This window comes from Doryrhamphus excisus, linkage group LG19 (assembly GCF_037039965.1).
Source record: "Doryrhamphus excisus strain RoL-2023G ecotype Guam linkage group LG19, RoL_Dexc_Guam_v1.1, whole genome shotgun sequence".
In the NCBI taxonomy this organism is placed as follows: domain Eukaryota; kingdom Metazoa; phylum Chordata; class Actinopteri; order Syngnathiformes; family Syngnathidae; genus Doryrhamphus; species Doryrhamphus excisus.
Window position 1 is genome coordinate 13,312,567 of NC_136375.1, and position 9,493 is coordinate 13,322,059.

Sequence of the window (9,493 nt, forward strand, 5' to 3'; positions counted from 1 at the left end):
CTCGCCCGAAGACAGCTGGGATAGGCTCCAGCAACCCCCGTGACCCTCGTGAGGAAAAGTGGTAAAAAATGAATAAATGAATGAATGAGTTCATGCAGGATGGCTACCAAAAACAAACAAAAATCAATTCCAGATCTTGACAGATATTTGACGGGTTCTTTCTTCAATGCACGCCACTAATTATTGCGTAACACGACTGCATAGCTTTAGTTTCATCTTGCTAACTGAGCAATAATTCTTGGAAAAATAATGCTCCCAACTATCCAATTGAAACCTTTGCTCGTTCACACTCCTGACATTGTCACATAATGACCTGCCATGTGCAACTGCCAAGCAATTAAAGCAAAAAGTAAGAAAAAAAATCATGGATATAGACATTGAGCAACAAATAAATCCCGCCAAGCGCCTGCTCTGTAAAAGTGTCTAGGGAGGATTGTGAAATCATCCATTAGCTGGTTGTTACCTGTCAGGACGCCGCCTTGTGTTGACAGGATTTACAGCCCGCGTGATGTATCGGAGCTCAGCCTGCACTGCATGCATGCATGCATACGGCCATTACTTCGGTGACGCCGTGACAACGCATGGTCGCACGCTCGTTAAACATCTGGCCCATGACATTGCGGTTAAAGCCAGAGATCGGAGGGATGTTTTTCTGGAGTGATCACGCTGGTAATTGGCCCATGGGAAGGAGTTTTTTTCCAGGGGGGATTGGATTGGCAGCCTGCTGCGACGTGTTCCATGGGAAAATGAGCATCCGGTTACTTTCTTTGCGTGATGTGTGACTTTTCACACTTCAAACTTCATATCACAACTTTATATCAAATACGTTAAAGCTCCCATTTTAAAAGGTGCTATATTATATCATTATACAACAATGAAAAATAGCTTTGAATAGTGTATTGGAAGTGTGTTAGCAAGTGGGAATGTTGCTCCAGGTGGTAAAGACGGCTTCATGGAGAGCATCCATGGTCCATTTTTAAATGTTCTCCATTGGATTTAGATGAGCGGAAGACACAGGATAGTCCAAAAGAGTCCGCTTATTCCTCTTGAAAGAAGTCCTTTCAGAAGTGCAGCCCGTCATTACCACCCAGACCAGACCCCTGCATAATCTCCACCTAGCTGTTTGACGCCCCTGCACAACCCAGTAACATTGGAAGCCATAATGGCCATCAAGGTGAAACTTTCTTCCACCTTTCAATGTCCCATGTTTGGTGCTCTCTTGCAAATTCAAAATCCCTGATAAACATCAGAACTTTTACAAACAATGGGCACTACTCGGTCTCCTTTGGGCCGAGGATGGTCACATGTCTTGTCAGACAGCCAATGGGACCGCCCGAAGCTCAGGGCTGGTGACATTTTGGTGGGTCTACCACTTGACTTTCTTGTTCCAGATGTTTGGAGAAGTTTGAAATGACTGTCTTCCTGCGTCCAACCTCAGCAGCAATGATGCACTGCGAGAGGCCTTGGATCATGACAACCATGATGTGTCATGTGGAAAACATCTCATGTGGGCTCTCCTTGTCATGCCAGTAATGTTGGAAGCCATCAGGTCCGTCATGGGAAAAATAAAACTTCCTTCCACCTTTCATTGTCCCATGTTTGTCGCTCTCCTGCTAATTCCCAACAGCCAACCTTGTGGCGCTGAAGGAGACACTTTTGAATGTTTTTTTTTATTTATTCTTGTTTGCAATATCCCATTTCTTCTTTGTGCAATTTGAAGCCCAACCTTCAAACCTCCTTAAGATCCAACATGTAATATGTCAATTCTGGACATTTTTCTACTGGTCTTAAAATGTTGATGTCTGCACCAACATAACAGATGTGATATATAGCATGTAGCAACCTAACAGTATGGAGTGGGACAGGAGGACACAAATGTTAGCAACACTAGCCTAACTCTGCAAGCTAAGCTAAGCTACAAGACATTTTAACAGCAACATTATGCTAGATTAGGTGATTGGCTGAGAAAAACAAAATGACCAAACTTACCGCTCCCAGATGACTGACAGACAGTTGGCAGTCCTCCAGGCTGCATTTGAAGACGTGTAGCAAAGCCTGAGAAATATTTTTTTTTTCCCCCTTCAGAACCTCACCAAAAAGCGAGCCTGTGAGTGCTTCTTCTCTCAAAAGTGATGAAAGATGATGGATTTTCTTCATGTTTGGTGCTGGTGAGCAGACCCAGGGGACGCATATTACTGTTAGAACATCATTAAGAAGTACATTTTGCATAACAGGGGACCTTTACACTTATCAAGGTAATTGATGATTTGATGAACTTACCCACAAAATAATCAGAAGCGCAGCAGGGTGTTCCTATTTGCATTTGCTGTTTCTTTTTTCAAATTAACCCCCCCACACACACACACACCTCCTTCTCCTAGGCTCTATTTTAGGAGTCTATTAATACGCTGTTCACGCGAGCATTAAGCGGGCAGGTGGGTAGATCTTGACCACCCACCTGGCTAACTCCAACATCAATCAAGGAAGTTGCAAAGGACATTAGAATGAAACCATTTCACTCCCACAAAGTCTGGCTGGGCGGATACTTTGTTGAGGACAATTAGCTTTGAATACAAAGTGGCTGGCTGGAGGTAATGAGCTTCCTTGAGAACATAGAGCTGCTTATTTTCTTTGATTATTCATGGAAAGTATAACTGCTCTCTCAAGTCATTAGGTACTTTGAAAAGAAATTGGCTGAAAACAGAAACGTCTTGTTGATAAATTGCATGTGGAGGCAAAGTGGAGGCATGCAATACTTGGCTGCAACCAGTAGAGGCGCTGCTGATTCAAGTTTACAAGATAAAGAACTCTCTTATGCAGTAATCCTGCAATAAGTAATTCATTATTTAGAACTGGAATCATTTCATAGTTAGCGCATAGAAAACCTGTTCATGCCCTTCCTAATATGGTTGTTAACATTATTAGAGTCTTCCAGAAATTAAATAACACCCCTATAGTCATTACTAATATCCATCCATTTTCGATACCGCTTATGCTCATTAGGGTCGTGGGGGGATGCTGGAGCCTATCCCAGCTGGGTAGACCCCGGACTGGTGGCCAGCCAATCACAGGGCACATATAGACAAACAACCATTCACACTCACATTCATACCTATGGACAATTTGGTGAAGCTAACATGTTTTTGGAATGGGGGAGGAAAGTGAAGTACCCGGCAAAACCCCACACATGCACGGGGAGAACATGCCTATCGCAGCTGGGTAGACCCCGGACTGGTGGCCAGCCAATCACAGGCACATATAGACAAACAACCATTCACACTCACATTCATACCTATGGACAATTTGGAGAAGCTAACATGTTTTTGGAATGGGGGAGGAAAGCGGAGTACCCGGCAAAAACCCACACATGTACGGGGAGAACATGCAAACCACTTCGAACCCAGGTCTTCCCCAACTCCTGACTGTGTGGCCAACATGCTAACCACTCGACCACCGTGCGGCCTTGTTTCCAAAATGCTAATAAATATTCATTTATTCATTTTCTACCGCTTATCCTCACGAGGGTCGCTCGGGCGAGAGGTGGGGTACACCCTGGACTGGTCGCCAGCCAATCACAGGGCACATATAGACAAACAACCATTCACACTCACATTCATACCTATGGACAATTTGGAGTGGTCAATTAACCTAGCATGTTTTTTTTTGGAATGTGGGAGGAAACCGGAGTACCCGGAGAACATGCAAACTCCACACAGAGATGGCTGAGGGTGGAATTGAACCCTGGTCTCCTAGCTGTGAGGTCTGCGCGCTAACCACTCGACCGCCGTGCCGCCCCAAACAAATATTCTTAAATAAATAAATAATAAAATGGAACATGTGCTCTACAACCAGTGTCCCCAGGGGGACAATAACCTGTGGCACGCCAGAATCATATGTTGTGTTCTGCTTTGGAAAATTCTCGACACGTCTGAGTGAGGGGGTCCTGATGGTATGACAAAGACAAAGACACCGATCGACTAGACATCTATTTTTTAGTGAGCTTGGGTTGTTTTGAGTTGTCTAACCCTTTTTTTTTAGCAGAGAAGGCAAAGACAAATAAGAGTAGGATGTTCTCTCATTGGCTCCAGAAGGTGAAACCAATATTCAAACTCATTAGACACACCGCAAATAACATGTCAGGATTAAAGGTAATAAACCCACGCCCCAAAACCAAGGATTACGTGGATTCATATTACTGCTTGCAATGATGTTCTCGCCACCGCAGCTGAAAATACCATTCTCTTTTAGCATGAAACCATATTGTGAGCCCTGGATTTTTTTTTTTTTGTTGTTGTCATTCATTTCTTACATTGCGGCGTGGTGCTGGATGATCCTTCAAAGGGGATGATGTGTGAAGGATGCAGCTTAATGGCTCGCACACAAAATGTGGCCTTAATCTCCCATGTCTTTTCATTACACAACACGTCTTTGTCCGTCCCTTGGCTGTCTCGAGGGGAAGGTTTTTTGGGTAGTTTCAATGTGTACTTATATATACGTGGAGCATGCTTTAACAATATGCAGAAACACTTCACATCGGACATGAAGCGTACATTCAAGCGTGACTCCCTTTTTTGTGATGTTTGGAGGACATGTTCATCAAAAGACTAATGAAAAACCAATGGACCGTGACAAAAAGCCCATGAATACCAGCCTTGATGATGGCAACAAGCAGTCTGTCTTTTCCCATTGTCTTTTTTCTCACTGAATACATATTATTTCCACACCCACTCAACCTGAAAACCTCCTCTCAGTGTTGCCGCGCTTCCTTTTGACAAGGCTTCAATCAAATCCATGCATAGGGAAAAAAAAAAAAGTCTCACCAGTGATGGATCTCCTACAGAAAGGCGTTAGCTGATGAGCACACTTGTCGACGATCTGCACAAAGGAACGTGTAACAAAAGCCTAAACAAGGAATTGATCAGGCTGGCAGACAAGTAACGGGGGGTTGCAAGAATACGACAATCTAGAAAAGTGTAGGGGGACAACAAGTCTTTTAATCTGCTAATAAAGGCGTATCTTATCCTTGCTTATCTTATTTTAAGCAGTTTCTGCTAAGTAAGGATGCACAATATCTTTTTTTTCAAACCAATGCTTTCTGCTTCAATATGATACTATAACCAAAAAATTTTTTAGATCGACTTTTTTAAAATGAAAACCAGGATTTGACCAACTGTACCTTTCATTCATTCATTCATTCATTTTCTACCGCTTTTCCTCACGATAAGTCACAGAGCTGTCTTTGGGCGAGAGGCGGGGTACACCCTGGACTGGTGGCCAGCCAATCACAGGGCACATATAGACAAACAACCATTCACACTCACATTCACATGCTGCCCCCCTGGACATTTACACTTTTACCACTCCCTGAGGTGTCCACGAACACAACACCGGAGTTGACTTGCTCCAAATAAGGACACAGGGAGTGATTACCATTATTATCTCTATTAGAGACCTCTATACATGAAATAACACCCCTATAGTCACATTTATATTTCCTATTACTCAATATAGTAGACATAATAACAGATAATAACACATATTACACATAGAAAACCTGTTTATGACCTTCTAAATATGGATTTTTAATATTATTAGAGATCTCTAGATATGAAATTACAACCCTATAGTGACTTTTACATTAGTAAACTTTCATTCATTCATTCATTTTTTACCACTTATCCTCACAAGGGTTGCGGGGGGTGCTGGAGCCTATTCCAGCTGTCTTTGGACTGGTGGCCAGCCAATCACAGGGCACATATAGACAAACAACCATTCACACTCACATTCATACCTATGGACAATTTGGAGTGGCCAATTAACCTAGCATGTTTTTGGAATGTGGGAGGAAACCGGAGTACCCGGAGAAAACCCACGCATGCACGGGGAGAACATGCAAACTCCACACAGAGATGGCCGAGGGTGGAATTGAACCCTGGTCTGCGCGCTAACCACTCAACCGCCGTGCAGTCTAACTGTACACGACTACTACAAGAAGTGTAGATCGGGGGGAGCCACTGCTCAACTTCTTCTGACTTTAGAAGGCACATTTTCCCCAAATATTGGTTACGTCTAAAAAAAAAAAAACAAACATTTGACCCCAAGGTCCTGCATAAAGAATCATCTCCTGAGTGTCCTGGTTTTTGAAAATGAAAATTTAATCACACTCAGTTACCACGCCTTAAAATGCAACACCATATGAAGCCTACCGTATTAAAATGAATTCCTTAGATGAATGATGCAGTGCAGCACATACAGGTGCTCCTCGGCTTACCAATGAGTCCCCTTCCGAGACTGTGATGTAAGTAAGAACGTATACCTAAAAAAAAAAAAAACAGGTCAGCATTATGAGTAACATGTTTTCAGACTTTTGTGCCATGTAATAAAATATATATTTGTATATCCATGTGTTTCCTGTGTAGACGGACTGCTCCAGCGACAGCGAGAGCGAGGATAATTTTATTGTGGTGCCTCCGCGGGACCACCTTGGCTTGGCCATCTTCTCCATGCTGTGCTGCTTCTGGCCTCTGGGAATTGCAGCGTTTTACTTCTCGCAAGGGGTGAGAGACTACACACTACATTACACTCCCTTCCTGAAGATGCCTACAAATACTGTATGGACCGAGAACATCACCAGGAACTAGTCTTTCACGTAAAATGCTAACATGCATAACACAACTGGGAGTTACCACACATACGTAAATAATGGCCTTTTTACAGGTCTAAACACACACAAATGAAATATACCGGTGGACCTCAGGTTACGGTACCGTTATGGAGGCACCCTCATGAATTAATTAAAAACGGAGTTTTGGTCCCTAAGCTCGAGACTCGTTTAAAAAACTAGAAACATTATGTGAGGTTCATCCACGGCCACACAAGTAAACAAGTATACGTAAACGGGTTATACCAAACATGACAGCCAGCGGAAACACACCAATTGAAAGACATTGAAAGATTTCTGGGGATCAAAGTAGATGAAAATATGAGCTGGATACCTCATATTACAAACATACAACATAAGGTGGCCAGAAATATATCAATATTAAACAAAGCAAAATTCTTTCTCAATCAGAAATCACTCCACACTCTTTATTGCTCTCTGGTTCTACCATATCTTACTCGTACTGCAAAAAAGGTCAGTAAGGATAATTCATAATGCCGCCTACAGAGAACATACTAACTCCTTATTTCTAAAATCACAAATACTTCAACTTGCTGATATAGTTCATCTTCAAACAGCTAAAATAATGCATAAGGCTAAAAATAACCAATTCCCTAAAAATGACATCCAATACTTCTCTACAAGAGAGGAGAAATATGATCTAGGAGAAATATGAAGAAGTAAATTTGGAACACTTATATGCTAGGACTACGTTAAAAAGCCATAGCATTTCAAACTTAAATTATATTAGGAAAGCAGGAAGTGAACAAATGTAACAGTTACTGATTGTAAAAGTACCAGATGGAGGGGTAGGATTTAATAAGCTTTGCTTCTTCCTACTCCTTTTGGACATGTGGAACTGTGAACTGATTATGTGATGCATTCAATTGTAATCTGATGCATGTTCAAATGAAATTAAACCATTACCATTACCAAACATCAGCAAACTCAACTGTCCTTTCGGGATGCAGCATCTTCAGCCAGAGTACCATGGGGCCTGGCAGGAATGGTGGAGACCTGGCAGCCATATTGAGCTCTTGATTGGTGTTGTGTTTGGAAAATGTAGGACTTAAGCCGACAGTGTCAATCCTGCCAGGAATAGTTTGAACCACGTGTCGCCTCCTGCTTCAGCGCTGATCGATAACCATCACTCCCTTGAAGCGTTGTTGTTTGAAGGCAAAAAGCAAAAAAAAAAGTCTGTAAGAGCACCTAAAGGCATGTAGATTCCCGTTGAAGTGAGCGCTACTGGAGCTAAGATGAAAGCACTCAGTGAATTATCTTGTCAGCAGCTAATTCCATCCTTCTGAGCTAATTATGTGGAAGTGATGGCTGGTCTTTTAGCCACGGTCGCCCTTACTTAAGATTCCAGATTAGCGGGCGTGGGGTGGGCTTTGATTTTATAGCTCAATAACACACCTGGCTGCTCTTCAGACAAAGTAAACTCATTTATTCTGTCGTCGTACTGCGTTTGGGATTAGATGATATGATCTGAAACGATTAGGTGAAAACCCAGATCATTCGAAAAAAGATCCATGATGGCTGAGGTCAAAGCTCAAATTTTTCCAGGTTCTTGAGTTCATGCCGAAATGAGGGCCGGCACATTGACTGCAAAGACAAAAAAAGACAAACAAGTTTGCGGCTGTAACGAGCTTTGCGGATGGCAGATCAATGGCGTCTTTGGAAGGTCACTGCACTGAGAGACACTAGCTAGCTCGCCACTAAATCACTGTCACAAATCCATTCGCTTACTTCCTGGTACATTTTTTTTAATTGTCTGCTCAATTAAGCTGCATGATTCACGGCGAGAACTAAACTACCTGAAGTGTTTTGGGCGATTGCGGAATCAAGTTGCCGCTAATCGCATGACAGCGTGTCGTTTGGAGATGCTGATTAATGTTTCTCGGCGCAAGTCGAGAGAAGCAATGATTGTTTTCATGATTATGCAAATGAGCCACCCTTACTCCCCTTCCTCAAAGTTACGATCATACGGCATGCCGTGGTATCAGGATAATAGATGACAATGAATGAGTTAATTATTATGAAATGGTGTGTGTGTCAGTGTTTACATGATGAAGGGGGTTGTTTATCTGGAGCTGAAGTGTGTTGTGTGTTGACTGTGTATTCATGTTTTATGCTAAGACACGTAGCAATAGCAATATTAGCATTTTCCCATAGTTTATGTTGCGTTCAAAGATAGTAGCCACATTTACATGAGGAGTTTTTCTGTTTTTGAATGACCTTTCCGAAAGCAATGGTATACATGGAAAGGAATATTCCAATGGCGTGTCTACATGCGCCGCTATAATCAACCAGAATAGTCAATGGGGCATGCGCAGTAAAACGTAAACATCAACATCACGTGATACCGACTTCCTCAAGTTTTTCTTTCACTTGTTGGAATAACTCCGTATTGTTAGTTTTTCCTTCGTCCAGTCTTGAAATTTAGTTTGAATCAAAAACAAACTTTCCGCAGCAGTCCAGTGCCGATTGCTCGCCGCCATTTTTTTTTAATCGAAAAACATCTCGAGCTGCGTGTTACGTCATATCTCAGCATTCGCTGAAAGAACGCACCCGGGAACAGGAAAAGATAAAGTTCAATCTTGCTAATATTTTATAATTAAGCTCGGCACATGTTTTATATAGATACGTATTTTCTTTTTTAATAAAACTGGACTTGTGAATGGCGTATAGAAGGGTTTAGATTCTGTTCCACAGATGGCGCTAATGCACACGAAAGCTGCTTGCCAACCGCCAATAAACGACAGAAGAAGAAAAACACCACGAAGAAGAACGCAGTCTGACAACTTTCCGATTGAGCGGGTACAAGATACC

General features: G+C 42.4%; 1 protein-coding gene across 1 annotated transcript in view; it reads left to right on the top strand.

Moving 5' to 3' along the window:
- The window catches only part of syndig1l (synapse differentiation inducing 1-like), a 33,214-nt gene that overhangs the window by 18,306 nt on the left and 5,415 nt on the right, over positions 1 to 9,493 (top strand). The window contains exon 3 of the mRNA XM_058057401.2: positions 6,420 to 6,557. Within this exon, the coding sequence (XP_057913384.2) occupies positions 6,420 to 6,557 (138 nt within the window). The remainder of the gene's footprint in view (positions 1 to 6,419; positions 6,558 to 9,493) is intronic.